The 25702-nt window shown below is 45.4% G+C and overlaps 2 protein-coding genes across 3 annotated transcripts; one reads left to right on the forward strand and one right to left on the reverse strand.

Moving 5' to 3' along the window:
* LOC8039455 lies at positions 1-5941 on the reverse strand. Of its 2 annotated transcripts, XM_042288860.1 has the most exons (3): positions 5888-5941; positions 4517-4673; positions 111-1286 (listed from the first exon to the last, which is right to left on the reverse strand). In XM_042288860.1, the coding sequence occupies exons 2-3, from the start codon at positions 4526-4528 to the stop codon at positions 111-113; spliced, it is 1188 nt and encodes a 395-aa protein (XP_042144794.1). In that variant the 5' UTR covers positions 4529-4673; positions 5888-5941. The 2 variants fall into 2 exon arrangements, with proteins under 2 accessions (XP_040355070.2, XP_042144794.1); XM_040499136.2 differs by lacking the exon at positions 5888-5941 and having other exon boundaries at positions 1-1286; positions 4517-4816.
* A 394-nt stretch (positions 5942-6335) lies between these two features.
* Positions 6336-13870, forward strand: LOC121835009 (TNF receptor-associated factor 6-like). Its single transcript, XM_042288861.1, has 3 exons — positions 6336-6362; positions 8832-9149; positions 12443-13870. The coding sequence occupies exons 2-3, from the start codon at positions 8850-8852 to the stop codon at positions 13448-13450; spliced, it is 1308 nt and encodes a 435-aa protein (XP_042144795.1). The 5' UTR covers positions 6336-6362; positions 8832-8849; the 3' UTR covers positions 13451-13870.
* The last annotated feature ends 11832 nt before the right edge of the window (positions 13871-25702 follow it).

Raw genomic sequence — 25702 nt, forward strand, 5'->3', positions numbered from 1 at the left:
TACCAAATCATTTTACAAAAAAAAAAAAAAAGAAATATAGTAAGTTTTTGTTTTAGTGTTAATACATACATTGCCAATTTTAACCAAATAATGCAAGTGCAATAAACGGGCTATGACAGAACCTGTAAGAACAACTGCAGTGTATTGAAGGAAACAAACATTCCTTCATCAAGTTCTTTTACAGTGCAGAGAGGCTTCAAGGAAGAACCTTCGTCCCCATAAGCCCTAATTTTGTAAGTAATAGTTTTCGACCCGTCTGTGGGATGATTAATTCCAAATACCAATGACTTATTGAAGGGCCAATCAACCTCTCGATCACTGCCATCAGGATAGATTCTGACGTCACAAATGACATCAATGTCCCCACTATTCTTTTTATAAAGGTCAAGAACAAGGACCATATTGTGACCAAAGACTTTACATGAGGTGCTCTCGTAGGATCCACTGCCATACTGCGATCCACCTACCGCTTTCCTGGATGCCCAATCCCCGAAATCCCAGCGACATGTCATTTCCGTAGAAATGCATATCTGTTTCTGGGACATCCCTCCTCTGGCTGGCATCAGCTGGTTGCTCTGCTCACGCAGCTCCTTCGTCATGATGTTTCTGTTGGTGCTGACAGTGGTTTCCACGTCCGCCACAACCCTTTGGAGTGCTCTCTGTTCTTCGCTGAAGCCGGCTGTGCAGAGCGCTGTCAAATCCCCAAACCTGTTAGCCTGATCTTCCAGCAGCTGTTTGCAGCTTGCATAAGTGGATGCGATCAGCTGGTCGCTCTGTGCATGCAGTTCCTTAACAATAAGGTCTCGGTTGCTGGTGCCAGCTGTGACCAAAGCAGCGACCACATTAGCATCAACAATCTGAAGTGCCTGCTGTTTTTCGGTAAAGCCAGCTGTGATGAGTGCATTGAGGTCATTAAGCTTGGAAAACTGGTCTTCCAGCAGGTCTTTGCAGCTTGCACCTGTTGCTCGGATGTCTTCAGAGCACTGGTTTAGGCTGCTCTGCAGGAACGTCAGGTCTTCAGAAATCTTCCCCAGGGATTCTTCAATTTCATTGCGTGCCTGTTCAATGCTGCCGTGATCAGGGTTGAGGGAGATGTTGGCAACTGTATCCATGGTTGGAGCTATGCTGCAGCCTTCTTTGCAGTGCCTCACAATGTTGCTCCGCACCACAGAGCAGCTACACTGAGGGCAAGACACAGTGTGGAAGGTGCACTGCTTGAAGTGATCCAGGAGACTTGACACGGGGCCAATGAAGTTGCAGCCACTAGGCAAATTCCAGCAGGCCACCTTAAGAAAGAAAAAAGTTTGTGCTATGTGTGTAGCAGTTTGGTGAAGTAACCATTTGATGTCACTGAAACCTGTGTAGCATACGCAAACAAGCGTGCACAGGTTTCATAGCGATACAAAATGAAAGCAGGTGATATTTCCAAGCGAAATCTCTGCACACAGCAAGTCGATCTACACTAACTGTGCTCATGTTTTCCATTTCGCTGCACTTTATAGAGCTGTGTACTTTGTCTATTCGAATTAAGCTTTAGTTTCTCTCAGTTACTGGGAGCTACATACTACACTCCGTTTCACCTTACATCCGGACGCAGCGGATGCTACGAACTATCCTAGACAATCCCACTCTGTCGACGTAGCCCGTGACACAGCGTGCTGCGCCCCCTCTTCAAGGTCACGTGACACTCACACAGCCTTGGATTAGCTTCGATGGCTTGTAGCATCCGCTGTGCTCGGACGTAAGGTGAAATGGAGTACAGGCACAACTAGCCATTGTATATGGCATATTTAACTGCCAGGTAATAGTACACTAATAGCACAGTGGGCAGGAAACAAACACATATGTATCAACATAAAGATGGCTTGTGCTGTAAGACAATCCAGGAGTCTTCTGTTTGTTCTACATACCAACAATACTCTGACGAGAGCTTTTCTTTTTGGTGTACGAAGTTTGCAATGAGTTAGTTTACGACTCTTTTCCGCCCAAGCTAATGACTCATGCCTATATTCAGATTACATCAACATGTCCCAAGCTTCAATCTACATGCTTCAACGAATGAAGTGGTAAAATTTATAAATAGCTGCCAGTTATCTGGTTGCTATGGCGACTTTTCATGACCGAAATGAAGATTACCATTGCTGCTTCTGGTGTCGCTCTGCTAAACCATTTGCCTAGACTTGCGAGTCTGACAGTTACAGCTAGCATAGAGTGGCTCTAGATAAAACTACAGTTGGCAGCAACTCAAGAATTCAGCAATGCATGCCCTTCAAAAGAGTTCATATTACTCTGAAAGCCAAAACCTTTCATTCCCTCTCTTGACCTCAAGACCCTAAGAACAAACTTAACCCAATATGACAGTGCACCTAGCATCAAGACTGTTTATCACATTGACTTCATGAAGCATTATTTCTGCTCTCTACCAACGTAAGTTTACTTTACATGACGAAGTCATGCTGGTATCGGCTTTTGTTTGTTAGCCCTTTCCTCGTTACATCACAAAATTATGACAGTCTCAACGTTTGTTTGCAGTGGCGTCTGAGAGGCGTCCTGAAAAGGTTGCAGTCATCACTATCGAAGTTTGTGCTGCATAAAATGTGCACATTTGCTTTTTTTCAGCTGACTATGGTGTTTATAAATGAAGGCTGTACAGTGAACTGATGCCTTCAAAGCAGCATTGTTCATCCATAAAACCTGGCACCCCTGTAATTAGTAGCACGGTAAGCTACGATTGAAAGTGACACTATGCTAAAACAGCCTCGTTCAACGAGACATAAATGTGCTGTGAGAAAACGTCCTAGCTGTGTCTGTGAGTACAACCCTGTGGGCAAAGCTTCTCCAGAGTTCTTGACTCGTCAGTGACTATACACCTTTCCAAAAAAACGCTCCTAGGCTGCCGCCATGTTGCTGACGCTGATGCGGCTGGTGCGACCCTGGCTCCCTCTATCAGCTAGGAATTTTCTGCCACTCTCTTGGACTGTGAAAACTCGCTCAGCGCGATTCTCTACCCCTGTTTTGCTGTTTTGCATTCAACGTTTGCTGGACCCTCTTGAAAGCTTCCACTTAATTTTTTTATGCGTGCTGCGTACCCTTTCTGTGTTATCTTCCGCTGTGAGAAATAGGGCTGATAAGTGCCTGCCATTCAAGCTTTTCTGCTCAACATTCACGGGAAACGAAGGAGAGGAAAGATGTTGAACGGCCTTCGACGCAATTTTGCGAACAATTACAATTGTTCTCCCCCCTCCAGGAGATAATCCGAGCAGAGTCCTCTCCAAAAATAGTTGTCCGCGTTGGGGTGGGAAACTGGTCAGTCCTGTTTATTCCTTTGCCTTGGTGCTGTTGTGAAAAGAGGAAACTCTCCCAAAAAAGTGCCCCAAAACGAAGTCAGCTTGGATTCCGTCCGATCGTCAAGGTGTGACTGTCGTCAACTGTGACTGTGTTATTTGAGATGTTTCTCAGATAAATTCTTTTTAGATAATGCTGCATGGTGTGGTACATACAATATATTGTTTGAATATTAAAATTTTCTAAATTGTATGTTCGTGTCTTGTCCATTGGTAAACATGTAATTTGTGAGTGTGAAAAATGCATGCCTTTCGGCTATCTTTTGTTGTAATTTATTTTCAACAGCTAAGCGCTTTGTCATTTGACACGTGGCTAATCGGGCGGTGTCGTCAAAACTTATTGTAGAAAAAAACAAAACACGACAACTAACATTCCGGTCGCATTCGTTCTGTAGCGCACGTACCCAATAAAAATAGTTTACATAATTTTTTTGCTTTTTTGTTAATTCAAATGTGGTACAATGCTTTCCCAATGAAAATACATGCACCACGAAACACAAAATATAGCGGGAAAAGGCGAAAATTTAGCTGCCAGCAGCGTTTGAAACTGCGCCTACGCAGGCTGCGCCCTATTGAAATCACAGTTACTCAGATAGGGTTAGCAGGGACGCCGGTGAGAGTCTAGCCTCAAACTCAGTGACTGGGCTCGAAAACGGTTTGTTGCTTCTGGGGTCGAGTGTTTCTTGGAAAGGTGTATAGTCGACACAAAACTAAAAATGGTCGGAAGTATTTCTCGCACATTTTTATGAGAGGAATTTGGGGCATTTTATGTACCTTTATACTCTGAAAAATACAACCCAATATCCAGCGCTGTTTGCCTACCTAAAGTCATCGCCGGTTAACCAAGGTGGTTTACCACGCAGCCGTCAAAGCCGTGGAATTGTCACAGCCACCGCAAGTTATCGCAAGGAAAGTGCAAATAATGGTTCGTAAAAACATCCCCGGAAGGCAGTGGTTGACTGGCTGAAGTATGCCTGCACAGAATGCAATGAAGAGACGATAAAAATTCACTTCGACTTCATTCGTTAGAGATTTCATGAGGCTTATGAATTTTTATTGTCACTTCATTCCACGCTGCACAGCCATATGCTTCAGTTAATTAACCACTGCCTTTGGAGAGATTGTATATGCGCACCCCCAGATCAATAGGTGGAACAAAGTCAACAACTCACCCTGCGCTTCATGATGTAGCCGGCGGAGCACTCCAGTCGATCCAGGTCGTCCTCGCAGAATGGCTCCTGATCGAGGGGACAGGTGCCTCCTCGCTCAACGCACTCCGCATAGCAGTCGGAGCAGACGGTATGTGCACACCACAGTCTGACCGCTTTCCTGCACAGCACACCACACAGGGCGCAAGCTCTCTCCGCAATGACTGGCTCCACGAAGAGCAGTGGCCTCCAGTCCAAGGCATCGGAGAAACCGACTGTACGTCGGGAAAGAGTTCCTACGGGGCCGTGGTCGCCCGTCGCCATCTTGCTATGGCAGAAACCTGCAGAATTTAAGATCACCGGTGTAAAGATGACACACCAAAGCCAGCCTAAAGGACATCTTCTATACATTTTCCGGCTCCTAACGAGTCAAGCACCAATTTTTTTTTTAAATTCTGGTTGAAACATTGATTTCGTTATGAGCGAACAGTGACTGCAGCTCACTTAGTAAATTTTCTGAGAGGACTAAAGAGCTCTAAAGTTATGAATGACATTTTAGTGGATATGCCCGTGCCACGATTCGGGTGTGCAAATATTACTTCAAATCGAATAACGCAATGCCGTCGTTTGATTCAATACTGCAGAGATAGCCTGTATGTCGTGGCTTTTCCTCGCATTGTAAAGGCGAAAAATGACTGCGTGCTATTCAACCCGAGCCAGTTTGTACACCCCTAGTTTCATGCCTTGAATTTCGACCGTCTTACAATAAAATATGATTGAATAATGGTGACGTTTTGCCAATGTTTGTAGAGTTGTGTATTTTATAAAACAATGACGAGCATTTCAATCTGGTGGTAGCGAAAACACAGTTTGCGTCAATTTCGCTGCAGTCACTAATATCAAGCGCGAAGTAGGCTAAACGAACAAAATTAGAATGCCGCAACACATCTGAAACCGAGGCAAAAACAAGGCGGAGCATCTGACGCTGGGATTTTGACGTAGGGTGCTTTCGTGCACTACCCCGACGAGCACATACCTTCCATCACCCTGCCAGCTTAGCAGTGAACATAGTACAGTTCTCATGGCAATGCCTACGTATTGTTTGCTTTCAAGTAGCACTACTACGCTATAAAATTGACACGGCAGAGGGACCACTTGCTACCATAACAATGCCGTTTTTTTTTTTTTTTTTTTTTTTTTTTTTTTAACGACGAACACGCTCGTGCCGGACTGTGGATCTGTAAACGCTGGAATGCTTCGCGAGACATGGCCAACGTTGGACATAACGGGAAGCAGGGGCCTGTCAAGCTACGTAATGTAGCTTTTTTCCCTGTCTCCTTCTCCAAACCAGAGTCAATCACGAATTGAATTGAATTATATTGCAAGCAGACATACCAGCGACGTATTTCCTTCGATGTTCGTCCAAATCAGAGAAAAGCAACGGCCCCGCTCAAGCTTCATGTGTTCTCAGCTTGGATTGGATAGCTGGATAGCATAAAGAAGCCAAGTGTCTCGTCGATACCATAATTTTACGGAATAAACGTAAAAAAAAATCATGGTAATAAATTAAACGTTTCGAAGCGTAACTACTACGATTTATTCTTTATGTACCCTTCGCCTCTCAAAATTCAGGAATATCAGGCTATTTAACGAAATCCAATCAAAACTCGCATGACTTAGCCAATCTGTAAGCCGTCGCGCATTTTTCAAGTTTCAGCCCCCACTTTCAGTTTTCAGCCTTCTTTCAGCGTCGTGGTTTCAGTGGTTTCAGTCAGCACCGGCAGCAGCTGCTCCCAGCTGCTCCCACTGCAGCACTGCGTGCGTCGCTCACAAAGGTGGGGACTTTCTGACTCAACACATCTGCTCCAAGGTGCTAGCATAGTTCACTGTACTTCCGTACCTCTGCTCAGTGTTTGTCGGCGCTAAGTGAAGGGAAGTTGAGCAGGCGAGAAGCCGCTCAAGACGCAGGTCGCGGAGTTTTTCATTTCATTACCTTTGATTTCCTTTATTTGGCTCAAGAAAGTGATGAGGACGACATGCTCTTTTTGAACGTTGCGAAAATCGCCGCGCGAGTTTTGGAGGTTCGATGGCGGGTCAGACGGGTAGACCAGCGAGGCGGGCTGTTCGATGAACGTTCTGGGTAAAGCCCTGGCGGTTGATGGTGCGGTCGCTCACTTCGGAGAAGGCAGCGGCTGCAGGATGTTGCCCAGTCGAAGTAGACTGCTGCCACCTCTGATGCATTTGACGTCCAGGGCTAGAACGTAGCACCGCGGTCACCAGCCTCCTCTCATCGTCGTCATCAAAGGATGACGACGATTGCAGGAATGGCATTGCGTTTCTTTGTCTCAGATTTCTCATCTGTAGATGAGGAATTCAGCCAGTGCAGTCTATGCAGCGTGGGGTTTTTAACATGCATCACGCCGTAGAGAGAGTGAGAGAATAAAAATACTTAATTGCACCAACCCCGGCCCTCTGTTACCGCTCCTCTCCGTGCATGTCCTTGACGTGTCAGGACCAGAGGTCGGCATTTTAGGTCGCCCTCACTCACCCTCACCCTCACAGCCACCCTCACCTAAGCCCCTCACAGCTACACTCACCTTCAGCCCCTCCCTCATCCTCACAGTCACTCTCACCTTCAGCCCTTCACTCACCCTCACGGCCCTCCAACACTCATACCCCTCACGCGCGCCTCACGCCCCTCACGCATTCATGGCCCTCACGCCACTCAGGCCCGCTTCAGATGGGGCAATTTTACCCAGATACTTGACGTCGCAACACCAGCAACACGGGCCGCCTGCGTTCATACGCAGCAACCAATTGCTGCAATTTGCCATCATCATCATGAAATTGTATCTTTTTTTGCACTATTTAGACACACAATTACGAGCTATAAACGTGTTTTTGTGCATTTAAATCTCGTTGAGAATACTAATGCATATTTCTGAAATAGTTTATTTCCAAAAACTATCAATTTCAAACCAGAACCAAGTGTTTTGTTTTCATCATCACTGGCACGAGGTATCACGTGAAAGTCTCTGATTGGCTGCAGCCGCTTCAAACGTCTTCGAATTGCTCCGAGTTAATCGCGTGTTTTGAGCCGTACTCGATCTCAGCAATTAGTGTCGATCTAGGAAAAGCTAGGGAACAACCCGCCAGCAACACCAAAATTGCTGAGAAAGTTGCTCCGTCTGAAGGGGGCCTCATGCACTCACGCCCCTCACGCACTCATGGCCCTCACACCCCTCACCCACTCACAGCCCTCACCCACTCACAGCCCTCACGCACTCATCGCCCTCACGGCGCTTATACACCTCGCGCACTTGTAGCCCTCACGGCACTTACCGCCCTCACGCCCCTCACGCACTCATGGCCCTCACACCCTCATGCCCCTCACATACTCACGGCCCTCACTCACCCTCACACTCATGAATTTTCCTGGTTCAGAAACTCACTCACCCTCACCTCACCTGTGAAGATAATGGTGAGTGAGGGCCCTCATGAGTGAGGTTTGCCGAGCTATGGTCAGGACTCGGGTGAGGACTCGAGTGGCCATAAGGTTGCAACCACTGTGGTTGCAACTTGGTTGGAGAGCCCTGGGAGGAGGGGAGGGGAAGGGGACCATAAATCATTTGCTCAATCGATTCTAGGTTTCTAGGTGAAACGTAGCAACTCTCAGTGGGTTATTTTTGCCATGTGACAAACTCCTACGTTCTACTTTTGAGCCTTTAGGGAGCGGATACTGTGAAGAGAGAAGGCTATATAGTGGGGAATACCCATAGTGCATGAGTTTCTGGGGTAGCCTGAGCTGTGTGGGCTTTCGGGGGTACCCGTGCGGCCTTGAATATAATATTAGAAGTGCGGGAAGTAGAGCGAGAGTGCTTGGGCTCCTCTGACAACGGAGGCCTCTGCCCAGTCACGAATATAGGAATGGGATGGAGGTTGGTCTGCATGGTGTTTAATCTCTTTGGCGATACACGGTTGCGCTTCAGCACGATATTCATCCAAATTGAAATAAGCAATGGAAGCATGGAATAAATCCCTAATTCATGGGTTCTGCAGTGCCAGCTTAGATAGTAATCGTTATTGGTTCAGGAGAGCCATGGAACCGCAGAAAGGCAACAGCCCGTACGTTGAAGGAAAATTTTAAAAGAAATTGCGGGGACAGAGCACTGCGTCTGGAAACTAGATACGCCGACATACACTTGGACATATTTGCTCAATTTTCTTCATAAAGTTTGGAAAATGCTGGACTCATACTTATACCTCAATGTGGATCATCAGCAGTAGATGCCGCTACTCTTGATGTGGCATTGTTACAATGTCGCCTTGTGTTCTCTAGGTTCTCTGCTGCGACAAGATGGCAGCCGGCGACCACGGTCCCATAGGAACTGTCTTCCGCCGTATGGTTGGTTTCTCCGCTGCTCTGGACTGGAGGCCACTGCTCTTTGTAGAGCCCGCCATTGCGGACAGAGCCTGCACCCTGTGCGGTGTGGTGTGCAGGAAAGCAGTCAGGTTGAGCTGTGCCCACACCTTGTGCTCGGACTGCCACGCAGAGTGTGTCGAGCAAGGAGGCACCTGTCCACTCGATCAGGAGCCTTTCTGCGAGGACGACCTGGATCGGCTGGAGTGCTCTGCAGGATACCTTGGAAAGCGCAGGGTGAGTTTATTTATTTATTTAAGTAGCTTAAAGGTCCTTTGAAGAAAAACATTGCATATGGGGGGGAACAAGCATTTCGAGGGAAAGCTCTGACTAGAGACTTTGCCCTGCCTTGCATTTGGAGAGGGTAGACCCAGCATTAAGGTCTGGTTCCCTCGCTAACTGTGATGTCATAGTGACTGTGGCATCAAATTGCTTTGATAGCTGCTAAGTAAACCTGTTTAGTTATATTCTTAATGAGCGTGTTGGTAAAGTATGCTGGATAACAGAAATAATCAAACGTAGAGAGGGCAAATGTACTCGTCTCTGTTTCGTCCTCTCTATGCTTTATTCTTTCTGTTATCTAGTATACCGTTCGGTTGACCACAGATGAAGACGTTAGGTAGGCAAATGGTGGTAGGTGTTGGGCTTTTATATTTCGGTATATTGGGCGTGGATAACGCCCCAAACAGCTCTTATAAAACATATGTGAAAGATGCTTCTAAAAACTTTAAAATTTGTGTTTACTAGTTGTGTTTAAGCCATATATTATGCGGCAACTAACAAAGTAACAATACTGGGAGTGGGCAACAGTACTAGATGCACAACTCTAGAAGCAGCAATGTTAATCTCCACTTGGGTCTTTGAAGAACTATGGCCACTGTACTATATGCAGAGGGCCCTTGTTGCTTTTCCATGAGTTTGAAGTCTCCACTTGTTTGGGCATGCTGTTTTAAAACCTAAACATAGGCATGGTTATTGAACTTTGGTAGCTAGAGCTGCCACATGCAGTGTGTCCATGCACCTTTCCAGCTGCAATCTCATTCCAGGCGATTTACAGCACGCATCCCTGGTGGATGGATGGACGAATGAATGCCAGGGCCATGTATAAAAAGAGTTTGGTTAATGGGAGGCATGGGCAGAGCCAGGGTGTGCACCAGATGCAGAAAGAGGGCTTGACTTGCTCTCTTGGCCAACCAGAAGCCGAAAAGGATCCCCCCAGCAATGGTAGCAAAAACAGTTATAATCATAGGTAATCAGTATAATCAATTTTGATCGTGCAGAAAGATGTAAGAAACGAATGTGCCATTCAAACTCTGTTTTGCTCGGATAGAGTGTGACCGCTCGGACAGCAGATTCCCGGCCCTCGGTGCCTGGCGTGCGGATTATGTCAATCGATTTGCTAGTCGCGCTCTTCCGTCATGATTGTGGATGATCATGATTGAAACATTGCGTGCACCATATTTTCAGTCACCGAGAGTTACGCCGACGCGCTTACTAATTTTGTTTCTAGCAACCACCGCCAGGGTATTCTTTCCGACTTCTGGTTGGCCACGTTCAAAGTTGTGAGAACGCTCTGGAACACGCCCAGCATGCTTTTGGCCAATGGCGTCTCCTCATTTGCCTCCTATACCTTTCAATGAAAAGCCCAACTCTCTGTGTACACGGCTCTGACAGATGCCAGAACCATGATCGATGCTAATATCTGTCCCCTTTGTAATGGACGGTTTTTTGCGCCACCTAGCTTAGCAACCAAAAGTATGATTCTTCCCCTCGCCCTTCTGAGAATGTGTGTCAGTGTGGCCCAAATGCACTGTGCTGTAAGATTTGTCAGTGGACTGTGGCAGTCTGCGTAGCAGCAATTCTCCACACTGGTGGCAGCTGAATTGCTGCATTTTATTGCTTATTTGTGTGTTTTTGTGGCAAATAGAATTTCTAGGTGCCTTTGAGAAAGCATTTTACTATCATTGAGAACAAAACCAAACAAATAAAAGCTATTTTTGGTGAGCTTGTGCATGACAGAATGAATGAAACTGGAATGTTTATTTAATTTTATGTAGATCACGCTGCCAAACACCCAACTGTGCCGATTTGCAAATGTCTTAAATGTTGAAAATATTTGTCCACGCAAGATAGCCGAAAGGCACGGGTATTCCCCGCTTACAAGATGAAATTCAACCAGTCTCATCAATTGAGCAACATACCGTACATGCCCCATGATGCTACGTTACCTGCACAGGGTTTATTTGAGAAATATATCAAATAACCAACCAGGTAGAGGGGTTGAGAATGATAAACTGGTATTCTGTTCATCAGGCAAAAGTGACCCCCCTTGGCTGCCGCCATGTTGTAGAATTTTGACCCCTAGACACGTGACCGTACACAATCCCGAGGCTTTTACGCAAAACTGAGCCGAGATTTATATTTCGATCGCAGTAAAAAAACATGATAAACTATTTTTCAATACTGTTTGCCCCAGAGATCAGTGTCTAGCTCCAATAAAACCCAAAATACGGCACTGCGGCTGGCAGCATCTAGCAGAAGCATTGCGAAGTTGCCCGAGTTTTTGTCGTAAAAGTACATTTTGGACTTAAAACAAACGAAACATAACTGATCTCGTTGGTACTGTTATTAAAAATCAATAAGCAATTATCTGTGCGCGGTACTTTGTTAAAATCTAGACGTAAAACTATGAGGTCACGTGTCTAGTGGTAAAAAATGTGCAACACAGCGGCGCCCGGGGGGGAGGGTTCACTTCCAGCTGCCAGTTTATCGCTTCAAGCCCCTCTACCTTGTTGCAAATAACACAGCATATCCAATCTACAGTGTCCCCATCCGATTGTCGTGATAGGACGAACAATCGGATGGAATTACGCCTGAGGGTAAGCATCCTAAATAGGCAAATAAAGTACAAACTTTCAAGAAAGGTCGGCAAACTCCGTATACACAATACAGGTGGAGATCCGCACTGACTGGGTTTCCACAGCCGAGGCGGGTGGAAGAAATTCCTGGCTGATAGGGGTCGTGAGAGTTGCAAAATGGCGGCGGCTTAAGAGCTCTTTTTGGAAAGGTCTATAATCGGTGACAGGTTTAGAGTTCAGGAGAAGCTTCTCCCACCTCTTTCCACTTTAGCAGAGAAAATGCTGGAGAGGAGGCAACTGTCTCTTCAGCATTGGCTTTGCTAAAGTTGAAAGAGGTGGGAAGAGCTTCCCCTAAACTCTTATCCTGTCACCAACCATAGTTGTACCCAAGCAGTTCTTAGTTACCGAGAGAAACTAGGATTTTTAATCATCAAGATACAAAACTGCATAAAGCGCAGGAAACTTGAAAAAGTTGTAATCGATTGTTATTACATCTGGCACAGTTAAACTTTTTCCAACCAGAAATTCTGCTCGGAAATAGCACCTGCTTTCACTTAATTGCACCACAAAACTTGCGCACACTCCTTAGCTCATGGTGCAGACATCAGGGACACCAAATTGTTCCCCAAACAAACTGTTCCTCACATAGTATGTAACGTTTCCTTTCTGAAGGTGGCCTGCTGGAACGCACCCAGCGGCTGTGGTTTCGTCGGCCCCGTCTCGAGTGTGCTGGATCACTTCGGGCAGTGCACCTTCCACACCGTGTCCTGCCCCCAGTGTCACTCCGCCGTGGCACGAAGCAGCGTCGTGAGACACTGCAGGGATGGCTGCAGCTCATGTCCAGTCGCCAACAACCACCTCCACCTTGAACGTGACAGTATCGAGCGGGCACGCGACGAACTTAAAGAAGCCATGGAAAAGATCTCCGAAGACCTCACGTTTTTGCAGAGCGGGCTGAACCAGTGCTGCGAGGACATCCGAGCAACCAGGGCAACAGACGCAAGCCGCAGCCGGCTGCTGGAAGGTCTGACCTCCAGGTTTGTCGATCTCGACGCACTCTGTATCGCTGGCTTCGCCGAAGAACAGAGGGCCCTTCGAAACGTCGCAGCGGACGTGAACACCGCCATCACAACAGTCAGCAGCGGCAGAGAGCTCGTGGTAAAGGAACTGTGTGCGCAGAGAGACCGGCTGATTGAAGTCATGGAAGGGGTGTCCCACAAGCTGGTTCTTTTTTGTGGGCCCACGACGTACCACTGGTATGTCACCGACTGGACGGTCATGAAGGCGACGGCCCACGAAGGTCGCACCGCGTTCGCCCAGAGTGCCACGTGGAACGCCTTTGGCTACAGCGTTGGTCTCCATTTACAGCTTGTGAAGGACAAAAACCAGATGACTGTTGTCAACTGTTACTTCAGAATCTATCCCGGCGGCAGAGACTCGGAGCTCGAATGGCCCTTCAGGAAGTGTTTTGAATTTGGAATTATTCATCCCCAAAACGGGTCGAACGTTCTTTCCCACAAGATAAATGCAGATTTGCACAAGAAGAGTTCTTTTCAGAGGCCAAAAGGAAAAATGAATTTGGGGTTCGGAGCAGCCCCCATGTGCTCGGCGGATAAACTTGACGCTAAAGGATTTGTTAGCGCCAACACACTGCACATGTACTTGCGGATTGAGCCATAGCCTGCTCGTGCATTTGCATAATGTAGTGGAAGGCGGCCATACTGTTTGGACATTTTTGTGCACACATTATTTTAGAGAGTGTTTGTGGAAAGATTTAAGGACAATGCTTTGCATAAGTGCATCTTTGTATAATTTCTGAATGTGCAAGAACTGCATGCTCTGTCGAAACAATGTTCAAAGGCAAATAAAAAGATGACTCGGTGTAAGAACGTTCAAAGCTATACTAGCTGCCTGTATGCCCCAGTAATGTTTTGATCGGTGAAATTAATCAGAATGTGTACAGACTCTGCATGCCTTCGAGGTGTTTATCAATGAATAGAAAGGAAACTGACTTTTTTTTTCTCCCCATATTTCTTTGGTACTGCTGCACTCACTTGCCCACATTTGACCAGACTTTCAGAATACTCAAACCTTCACTTGCACACGCTCGACTGTTTTTCAGTTGTCAAATGCATTAACGCACGGCAACCCTTTTTGTCGCAGGCTCCGAGTGCAATTCCTTTCACATCCAGCGGAGAGGCATGTCATTGTTTCGAGGCAGACCAACTACTTGCTGCCAAAGCGTCCGCAAAATCCATGTTCTATTTGCTGTCGCTCATTCCATTTTACCGTCTTTTTTACTTTACCCTTCAGCCAGCACAGTCTCTTTCCATCATCTGTTCAAGCTTCTTATATGAAGATATAGACAATAGAAAGTTAACCTGCCTTGAGACGTTGCCATACTCGGGAAAACTTTTCTTGGCATTGCAGTGGAAGGTGCAGGCATGGATTCCTTCTCCCATTTTGAGTGCTGATTAATGCTGTGCACAGGTTCTCCTCTCCCTGGAGATGCCAAGAAAATTTGTCCCCAAGTATACGTGTGTGTGCAGTAGGCGAGAAAGTTCAGCCAGTGCGGCAGGATTGCTAGCCTGGGGTATTTTGGAGAGGTTGGGGCACATAGTTTTTTTGGACTATACAGACACGTGACCTAAATGTTGGGGAAAATACTGTGGTTTTAGTGTTTCTTCTAGCAAATTTCAACGTTTATCCTTTTTTTCGCATAGCAGACGACAATCAATGTGCTGGTTTCAAAGTGACTAACAATTTATGCCGGTTATTTTTGTATAACATACATGTGCAAGGGTGGCATAGAAGTAACACAAACAGCAATTTAATTGTTATCAGTCTATTTTACTTGTCACAATGGATTGAATTCAGTGGGTGAAGTTAAAGCACGGAAAAGAGACAAGCCAGATTAACACCAACGTTTTAGCTGTTGCGAGTGAAAGGTGGAAGGGTCAACACCACTCCAACCTCTCATCTGCTGTCACTCACCAGGCATAAAATAGGAGTGCCCTTGGCCTTGTTTCATGAATTGCTGCAACTCGATTTAAAAGAAAAAATCGAGACATTACTAGAGAATAGTACCAGCACATGAACGAAAGGCAGATACGTCACATGGAACTAATGATTCCAAAAGTGGGAAGGAACACAGTGCTGGAAGAGCAGTTTATTTAGTGTGGTTTAGATATGAAAAGTAAATCGGCCCTTCCTCGAATTGTTTGTTTATGGGACATATGGAACATAAAGTGCGACCTCTTCCGATTGGCAGTATGGACGGACACTACATCAACAAAGAACCTTGGAACTAAAGTTTCCTTATTAGTTATCGATTCAAAACACTTGGATGTAGTTTGCCCAGCCTTGCTTCTACACCATGTGGAGGATGCTACTGTTTATACAGTTGCAGAGCCAGATTGCAACCTCCCAGCCATTATGCCAGCAGCATTGAACATAACAAATAAAGTAGCGTAAACAAGGCAATGCCTTTTAGTTGGCTGCAGTTCATCTTAAAGTGGAAAAAAAGAAAGGACAATGCTCGGAAAAGTGTCATGGACCACTAAATTGCATGGACCGCTGAAGCATTAATTACGTCCTTTCTGCCCCTGAAAGCGTGCTTGATTTTCGCATCAACCAGCATCTACCTCGAAGGAAGTCAGAAATGTCTAATACAAGGGGGCGACTCCAGCTGCGTGTCCTGTTTCCCAGAGTGTATCACCAAGTGACATCCAAACCCAAAGTACGGAGCACACGCCATTCCCCTATTTCGTATTGTCTGTCTCTGTGCAGTTGCTGGAAGTCGCAAAACATTTTGGACTAGCAATCCTTTAGTCTCATTTTCCTAGAAATTAAGGGCACAGATAGCAAACAGTGGAATTATCCATCAGGCGTTCTTGACAATAAATTATTGCAGTGGTGGAACTAAAAAACGGTGTCTTGGACAGCTCTTGTAGCAGGGAACAACGGGTTCTGGGAGCAAAAATTCCCACTTTTGGAGCAAACAATTTTGAGCTTTCAGGTCCAAAAATTTTATACAATCTTTTTAAAGGTTAGCCTATGGATAAAACTTCACCTGTTGGAGTGTTGAGAGAATATTTATTTATTGAGCAATATCGTACGCCAGTAATTTTCCAGGTGTCTCAATTAACCTATAGGTGACATTCACTTGACGTCACTCGCTAGGTTCGCTGGCATCGCCCACCACGGTCGCCATCTTCGAGGTCTCTTGCTATCGCGAATGCCATCTGGCCGGACCTTTTGAGCGTGGTTTAGCAGTAGTTTACAACTTTAAAGGGTCTTTTTGATCGAAACTAAAGGGTATTCTTATACTTCGATGCTTTTGAAGAGCCGTATGAGTATTTTTTATGTGTTTTAGTTCGTTTTTGTCGCTATCGGACTCGTTTACCGCGGCCGCGTTGCTCCCTCGGCTCCATGAAGCGCTCCGTGTCGCCCGCCGTGCCGACGGCGGTAGCTCTTGCAAGAACTAATTTTTCTACTTTGGTGCTTTTGTAGCACGGTGTGATTACTTTTTGCTTTGTTTTGCTAGTTTCTTTATTGTTTTTCTCTAGCGGATTTTCTGTACTACGGCCGTGTAACCGTGTTGCTCCATCGCCGCTGTGTCGTACATACGTCGTGCCTTCGGTGTTCGTTCCTGTGCAGAAACATACCGTGCGGCTCACAGAGTGCGCAGCTTATGAAAAATGCGGCGCATTTTTCATCAGCCCAAGCGATTTAAAAACCGCATGTAAGCGATTTGGCGAGCGGGAAGACAAGCGACGGCGACCCGCTTCGCTGCCGCTCGGTCACTCGCGCGACGAGGCGAACCGCGTGAAAGCGACGGGAGCACATGACCAAGGCGATGAGCGCTAAGTTTTCTAGAAATCCCAAAACCGAGCTACGCGACGAGTGACGGAGAAGGGTGAACCGCATGAATGCGGTTTAGCGAGCGATGGCGACAGCGACGGGAGTCGGCGACGAGCGACGGAGATTTCTCGCGGTCGGTCGGCGCGTCGCTCGGTTTTTGGATTTCTAGAAAGGGTCGCTTATCGCCTTGGTCGCTTGCTCCCGTCGCTTGCTCCCGTCGCTTTCATGCGGTTTGCCACGTCGCGCGAGTGACCGAGCGACAGCGAAGCGGGTCGTCGTCGCTTGTCTCGCCGCTGTCGCTCGTCTCGTCCCGTCGCTCGCCAAATTGCTTACATGCGGTTCAGCCTTTACACACGGTACTCGGCGGCAACAAAGAAAACGGCCCGCCCCCGAGACCAACTTTTCTTCTCTCTTCTGTTCAACGAAGCTTCAACGATATGAAATTAGCACACACTAGCAGCGGACGACCGCATAGCGTACCCAAGCCAGTCAAACCGAGACCTCGAAGATGGCGGATCGACGGTGGCGCTCCCTGGCAAAATCGAACCTGCAGGCTCAGTGAATACCACCTATAAGGAGTACTGAGGGCATCTTCGGTTTGTTCGACGTGAAAAGTATGTTTTTGGCTACTTTGTAGGGTTTGTATCAGGGTAAGGTAATTGTTGCCAGTTCGACATCAAACGGACACTTTTGTGTGGAATGTGTCTCACGCTGCCCTCGCTCATATTCAACCTGGCACGGTTCTTAGAGCATCTAAGCTGAGCGCAAAGCTACTCTAAACGACCACGAGTAGTGCTACCTATTCATGTGGTTGAGGTGTGCACCGTTCGCACAAATATTAATAACTCTTCGTTAGGTATGTGAAAATAATGGATTCTCGGCTCAAAGCAAATTCAAAGAGAATACCGTACAATCCCGAGTAATAGCCCACCTAAAATCGAAAGAAAATTCGGTGAAAATAAAGCGTAAGCGAACCTGTGGTGTCCAATAAAAAAAAAATTGAAAAAAAAAGTGCTACTTTTAGATCATGCGTTTTTGTCAAACTTGGTAATGTCGCGAGGAGAAATGAAGCAAAGATGACTACTTCCCAATCAGCAATGTTCGCTTATATCCCGCCATAGCTAACTAGACGAATTTATGCCAAGGTCATCATTGATCCGAACCACGACCGGCTTTGGATAGGTTTTAGGCGCTTCTCTCACGCAGGCGATACACCGTGCAGCAAAGATAGCGCGAAGCGATTTTTCACATTTTACTTAGAGAAGATCTCCTGTTGCTGGTCAACCTGATGCTGGTCAACCTCGAGGTTGACCAGCATCAAACTTTTATGACGTAAGTTTGTGCCCCGAATGAGCAATTTCCACCACGCTAGTAGTTTTTGAAGGAAACTACTAAATCTAAAACAAAAAAAGGACATCTCATCGTTTATGTTGACAGTGGCACGCAGCATACACACTTCACATCAAATCGCTCTCCTGTAACCTGGGTAAAAAAAATTATAAAAAAATCGCATTTTAAAATTGTAAATATATCATTTCGATTCCTCAAAACAGTGAAAACAATGCGGAGAAAAAATTACAGCAATTTTAACAAGTTTTCGTTTATGAAAACCCTCCATACTAGAACAACAACAGCTCAGCTTTTGGTAGCGAAAAAGCTGTATTGGCTTTTTTTTTTCGCGATCTGATTTTTTTGCAATACGACATGACTTTCCCAGTTTTCGTTTCTATCGTTCGCGTTTCATTTGATTTTCAGCCTTTCCACTCTGGTGAAGAAGGAAGACCAGCGGAGCTGTACAATGGAAAGTAATGGCCGGCCGCAAGTCGGCAAGCCAGAGTGGAAAGGCCGCCGCCATCTATGAGTGACGGCGGCAACCAGATACGTGGCTTGCCGCCGTCGCTCATAGATGGCGGTAGGTGTGCAGAGTTCGGTGTCTTCATTTCTTTGCGGGGGACACGATCCTGGGGAAACTATACCTTAACAGCTCCGCTGTAAAAGGTGTGACGTATCTGACGAGCGAAGTCGGAGGCAGAAATAAATCTCTACGCATCGATTTGCTCGGCCGACAACTGTATTTTGCTTGTGTTCAGCCCGATAAAAAATATTGCTTGTGTGATCCTTTAATTTCAAAACAAAACATATGTACCATAGTAAGCATAAAATAATAATAATAAAAAAAACGGCAAATAAGAATTTTTTTTTATGAATTTGTTTGTTGAAAAGGTTTGATTTAAATTATTTTTGTAAAACCGGTCTGGACTTACATCATGGTTTAAATCACGATTTAAATAATCTTGATTTATATTCTCCACTCTGGTTCTAGTCCTCGTTCTGCTTTTATGTCAACCCGTTTCGCGTGAGTGTTAGCATATCTAATTCTGACCTAACCGGAATTCAGAAAATGCGGCTTTTTTTTTTTTTTTCCGTTTGATTGAGGTATGAATTAAAACTACCGCGTCTGAAACAAATGGCTAAATGAGAAGGTGTCAGTATACGACATCGAAGCTCATTTTATAAATAAATATCCATAAAAAACCTCACGCAGCCCTCTACACGAGCTATATTTCCCCCTGTTATTTTTTAATTAGCGCTTTATGAAAATAATTTTGATTTCGTCGGGCAAGACCTGACTTGATACAGGACGCTTTCTATACTTTACAAAATAAATTCTTGTGAAGCCCAGAATGACCGCATGCGCATAAGGCATCCCGACATACTTCAGTTGAGTGAACGTATTCTGCTTGAGTGAGCGTACTTCAGTTGAGTGAACGCTCGATTCTTATATTCGTAGGTGAGCTTTTCTCCGCATCGGACAGTTTTGCGGTCAGCTTTTCTCCTGTGAGCTTATCTCCGGTGAGCTTTTCTCTGCCGCCCAAAAAGAGATGTCCCTGCCAATTTTTTTTAAAATCAAGTGTTATGTTGTTACTACGTTTCTATTTTTATTGTTTTCTCAATGCGATGATCACCGCTCCGCAACTTACTCGCTGCTAATCTGGGCGCATGAAGCCTTTTTCTTGACCTTTAGGCTCCAGTTGGCCCTTACATGATCGTCTGAGGTCACTGGCTGAGGTCGCGTTACATGTGCCTGTCTGAGGTCACCTTTAGACGCGAGTGTTGATCCTTAAAATGTATTAACAATTTTTTTTTATCTCCCATGAAGAAGCCGTGACTCCATCTGCCGTCTACCGTGGCCTTTGATCTTTGGAAACATGCGCCCACTGAACGCAGGCGAAGCGCACTCACAATCGACGCTGCGTTTGGTGCGGGCTTTCTTGCAATATTAAAGCGAATACCGCGTTATTAACAAAAATATTCATGTGAAACATGACCAAATTAGAAAAAAAGTGTACCGTCACACCCTTAAGAATTGCGAACACTTTAAACTTAAGGTAAAAATGCACCTTTATTTAAGGTCATGGAAGTGAGTAGTGAGGCAGGCATACCAAGAAACAACCATGGCGTAGTGTGAATGCTGAAACAGTGTTGTCTTTTTCATATCTGAATTTATTTAAGGTTTTAGGTGTCACCAACATAGTTACATTAATTTGAAGGTAGATTAAGCTGGATAAAACACATTGCGACACACCGTGCGCATGTTTTGAATTTAGAGGCCGTTTCCTTTGACTCCAGTTGCTTAGACCTTATTTTCTCGATGTCTACTACTCTTTTTGTACCTGACTTCATAAGGAACGATAATATATTGTGCACACATATCAATCGAATGATAAAAAAAAACTGAACTATTCGCATATTGTTTTAGTAATATATGGTGAAGGATACAAGGCGTAAAAATAGACAGTGAATTATGTGGTGTTCGAGGTGAGTTAAACAAGGCGTTGACCTGCCCCCTAATGTTTTAATGGTCGTGTTTCATAAGCTCTAGTATGTAAACCTTTATTAAGCTTTCTATAATAGAGTATGTTTGCTGCGCTACTCTTTCAAAGGCCTGTTGAAAGAACATTACGAACGCAGCTCTAGTTCATCGTTCCTCTCTTGTACACCTACCACAGTCGAATTCAGGTTACGAAGGAAGGATCGTCACACTATGTGTAATAAAAGAAATGTATACTGTAAGCGACTTTATCTTCGAGGGCTCAATATATCGCGTACTTTGCGAAAGGTAGGGGATGGTTCGGGAATATTTCGCGGGCAGAAAGTTCCGCCATCGAGAATGCCACGCTGCGTTATCGTTACCACGAGGTATTACTTTGGCGTGATCTATTTCTCGCAGTATACTTTAAGTCGCGATTTTTGCGAAAATTTGGTGTTCCCGGAAATTAAGTCGTTTGCAATAGTTAGCATCGGACTTTGGAGTCAAGTCGGCAATTCTCTTAGCTAACTGGCACCTAATGTTGCCTCCGATATATATAGCATCAAAGGTATTTCAATATCGTCAATCCATAAAATGCAGCAAATCCCATACTCCTTTTCACACGGAGTATGGGATTTGCTGGCCTGAGGCCAAATCGCTCACACAGGAGCGATTTGGCCTGAGTTTTCGGAAACACCCTGTATGTATGTATGTATGTATATATATATATATATACAGAATGAGTGAAGATTGACAAATGCAGCCGCAGCAATATTGTGAACGAAAAGGGGAGAAGGCGATCATCGAATTGACTTCTTCCAAAACCGACGCGCCCCATCGCGGCAAAATACCACGCAGTGCACTCTGGGAACTAAGTGGCCACTCAGTTTCGGTTTCGACTGAGAAGTTTCATCTCATGCTATCCCTTACAAAAATGGCATATCTGGACTTATATAAAAAAACACAAATATGGATATATAAAAAATTGGGCAGATCTGGCCATATCAAGCACACCAGTTTATATAAGCCTTATATAGCCAGATCTGCCCAATTTATTATATATCCATATCTGGGTCTGCCAAATAGGGGTATATCTGCCTCCCATATCAGGGTGTTTTTTTTTTTTTTTTATTCTTGCAGATTTGTTTTCAAAAAAAAAAAGTCATGAAAGCTACACTTATGCGGCTTCTGCGAGTGAGTTATATGCCCAGGGGAACATTACCTGGGCGCTAAGCTTTGCGATTACTCGGCTAATTAATTAAAATTCACTAATGAACTTCTCATTTAGTGAAAATAGACATGCGGTTCCAATAAGCAGCTAGCGGGGCGTCGTCCAAAATCCCTAAATCAGTTATTCTCAGTATTTCAGCGCGTGAGAAGCGCACTAAAGTTACCAATCGTGGAACAGGTACAAGGCTAGCGGCTTCGGTAAGGCGCCCGCGCAATTTTTCTATTTGTTATCTAGCCCCAGCCTTGTACCTGGTCCACGAGTGGTAACTTCAGCGCACTACTGCGCTTCACACGCGCTCAGTCTTTCTAAAAATTACTGGTTTAGGGGTCTTGGACGACGCTCAGCAAGTTTCTAACTGAAACCATGTCTATTTTCACCAATTAAAAAGTTAATTAATGAATTTTAATTAATTTGCCGACTAATCGCAAAGATTAGCAAACTACATAACGTCCCCCTGGGCGTATCACTCTCGCACAAACGGCATAAGTGTAGCGGTCACGGCGTCGTTTAAACCAAATCTGCAAGAATAAAAAAAAACGGTATCTACCGTGCTGGTAGTTGACTCTTCGACCCTCCACAGCGGGAGCAATGGTAAGCTGTGCCGCGCTCGGCAGTAGCGATTACCCGGTATTTCGACGATCGTTTCGTCGGCATGAACCGCGAGACATCCGTCAAGTTAGAGAAAGTACGAGCGGGAGGAGAGGGATACGCCCGCGGATGACCGAGCTTGCGGCACGCATCTCATAGTGGCGAGCAACGCCACTTTTCGACCGTTGTTTACGTTCGTGCACTCCTTTTCATCGGCTTTTGCCCATTCGTGGAGTAGATGTCCTGTGCCTATCGTTACATAACGCCGATAACGGCGATCGGTCGGCGGCGGCTCCGTGTGCAAGCTCGCCGAGACGCCGCCGTGAGGGGATCGGTTTGTGCCGCCCGCGAGACGGTAGCCCATGCAAGGAGCGAAAGTATGTTGGCATGGCGGTTAGGAAATATCATAATATTAAGCTTAGTCAATGAGAGTTTTCCGTTATTTGATTTATCCTCATCTCACGGTTTAGATTATGACGGTAACCTAGCATTGTTTTCCAGTATTTCGGAAAATCATAACAATCTTTCTACAAGCGACTCGTAAAGCCGCTCGTCAAATTTTGGAACACGTAATTAAGAGTCTGTGATGCTGTTGTTTTTTGGCGACAAGTCAAAACTTTGTCGGCGGCATATCGAAACTTTCTGCTTGTAGCGCAATCGCACCAATGCTGAAACATTCTGCACAATGATTCTCCCGGCTGCCAGGAGAGAGACACGGCCTAAATCTAGAGGTAATCTGGAAGAATATATTTAGGAAAAACGATCAATTGTCACGAAATAGGTTGCAGCGCACTTACGTTGACGAGACGCGACTTGAAAGGTGGTATTTGAGGGAGATGTCGACACGGCCACGGCAAAACCACCACTCGAACACAGAAACGAGAAGGTGCCCGTGAAGATTCAACACAATGTAGCACAAGCTGTCGTTTGTAGAACCGAACACTAAACGCATCACAAAATATTCTTGGGCTTCTTTGAAGAAATCGCTTGCAAAAGCGGACATACGCAGCGGCCACAGAGGGAAAATTCACACGCCAAACTAGGTCCGGCTAAACGCATTTCGAGATCGGCAACGGCTAATGCGTCATCCGTCAAACCACGTGACCACTTACCTTTTACAACGCTTTCAGCTTAGGGAGAGAGAGAAAAGGATCGAAGGAGAGGCCAAAACGGGGTTTCACGAACAAAAGGCTTATCTTATGGGGCCACAACAAGGGGATGTGTCACTTGTAACGAGGGTTGACAGTGCTGTGAATGCTAAGTGTGGCCTTGGGTGCCAGGCAGGTGCGATGTCCTGCTTTGTCACCAGATTCTAGACTGTAGTCACGTGACCCTAACCGGAGACACGATTTGCCTAAAACACGCGTAGCATCTACCCTGCTGTCAATACCGAGTGAACATACTGCTCTATTAAGCCCAGCTTTTGAACTCAAAACGATGCGAGTTTCAGGAGACTATGTTTTACGCTGTATAAGTTATAACCGACATTATAATTTTAAATGAAAAAATAAACCGGACTATTTTTGTGTATGATGTTGACAAATAAATAGATAAATAAATATGTATATACATATTTTTACAAATAAATTTAAAATCATGTGTACACTGTTTCCAATTTTTTTACGAACGAGTTTCACATAAAAGACACCACGGACAGCACATCTTCCGAATTTCAACACACGATGAATCGCCGACGCTCGCAAACGAACTTATGCGATGCTGCGCGAACCGTTTTGAAAGAGCTGCGTATTGTACTCCGGGCGCAACGGCTTCCGTTCGAAGGGAAAAGGATTCGGGACGGCGAAGTAGTGTCTTGCATCTTGAGTAAGCTAACGGTTCGTGTTTGCCCGCTCAATTTAGCGGGGAAACATAAAAAAAAAATTAGTTTCACTGCCAGATTTCGCGGGAAAATTGACGTCAACGTGACATACGTACAAATTTAATTTCTCGCTAAATTTAACGGGGCGGTTACACCGATGGCGACGCCAACACCGCTTAACTCGGAAACGGGTGCCTTAGAGCTGCGACTAAAATCCATTATTTGATTAACTCGCGTTCCGATCGCACTTCGTCATATTGTCACACATCAGACATACAACCAAATTTCATTTGTCTTTCAATCTTCAAATTGCGCAATTGATTAATTGGTCCAAATTCCTGGAATAACTTCACTTTAAGGATGTTGACAATAGTTAACCAATTACATGAGACTCATGCAATATAGATCTATCAACTGGTGTCTTAGCGAGTACATATAACTTGTTGCTTGCACGACTGAAACGGGCCCATATATCATTATCAGGTGCTATATTTGCACGCGTATATGGCGATATATGAACGTATTTACGCACTTATACGGCCAGATCTGGCAGTATTTGCCCACCTATTTGGCGAAATACGGCCGTATTAGCTCCCAGATCTGGCGAAATACAGCCCTATTTGACTGCTTATATTATCATATCTGTCCGTATATAAAATATATCAGGCCCATATCTGACATTTTCGTACGGGATCAAGCCGCGACCGAACGCGCTGCTTGCGTTTTCGATTATCTGACTTCTTACGAATGTGCAACACACTAATTCTCGAGCGATACAAAACGAAGGCCGGGGCACTTTCCTTGGTTCCCGAAACACCGGATATCGTGCGTGCGTATGCAGACATAGTAAAACGTGGCTTAGTCACCTCACCCCACCAGTGCATCTTTGAGCTCCATGTCAATAATCCCCTCTAGTACCAGTGAACTGCAACTGAAATTTGGTCACCTTGAGCATTACACATATTTTGTTTGCCAGACGTCCGTTTTTTGTTACTTCATTGGGCTAAAAGCAAGCCGCATCGTCACAGGAGTATCAAAGTTGAGCCCAGCGTTGGCGCATGAACTTTTAAGGAAACGCAATAAATTCGACCTCACTACTGCACAAAAATTACTATGATGTCTTCCTAGTGTCAGCAGATATCTCCGACTCAAACTTTATGCTTATAGAAGATTAAGTTTTTGCAAACGCTGAGACCGGCTAGTATATACGACGGAGGCCCTAACAAGCCGCTAAGCCTTTTTGGACGAGCTTTTACTGGCGCCCAAGATCTGTGCCTGAACGGTGTGTCTAAAATTATCTCAATATATATACTCAGTCAGGAAGAAAGCAAACACATAACAAATATTATGGCCATTGGCGACCGCCAGATGCGCTTTGAATAATTTCGTTCGTTTGGCGCAGCGCATAGCGGTTCATGCCAGTCCGGCGCACTTCCGGCGAATGGCACGACATGCTTCACACAAGTGCTCGACTTTTGCTTTCTTAAAACGGTTTGTATGTGCGAATATGCCTATATGATTGCAGGATAACTTTATGCACATACATGATGTTGAATATTAGTGGAAAGCAAGCGGGCGGAGACTTCTATTCGTGCAGTGCTGCGGGGCAGTACAGATAAG

Source organism: Ixodes scapularis, unplaced genomic scaffold (assembly GCF_016920785.2).
Source record: "Ixodes scapularis isolate PalLabHiFi unplaced genomic scaffold, ASM1692078v2 PGA_scaffold11__112_contigs__length_91849675, whole genome shotgun sequence".
In the NCBI taxonomy this organism is placed as follows: Eukaryota; Metazoa; Arthropoda; class Arachnida; order Ixodida; family Ixodidae; genus Ixodes; species Ixodes scapularis.

Coding starts and splice junctions, on each gene's coding strand:
- LOC8039455 (XM_040499136.2), bottom strand. CDS start 4,816: ATGGCGACGGGCGACCACGGCCCCGTAGGAACTCTTTCCCGACGTACA. Junction 1,287..4,516: donor GCTACATCATGAAGCGCAGG/GTGAGTTGTTGA, acceptor TTCTTTCTTAAG/GTGGCCTGCTGGAATTTGCC.
- LOC121835009 (XM_042288861.1), top strand. CDS start 8,850: ATGGCAGCCGGCGACCACGGTCCCATAGGAACTGTCTTCCGCCGTATG. Junction 9,150..12,442: donor GATACCTTGGAAAGCGCAGG/GTGAGTTTATTT, acceptor TCCTTTCTGAAG/GTGGCCTGCTGGAACGCACC.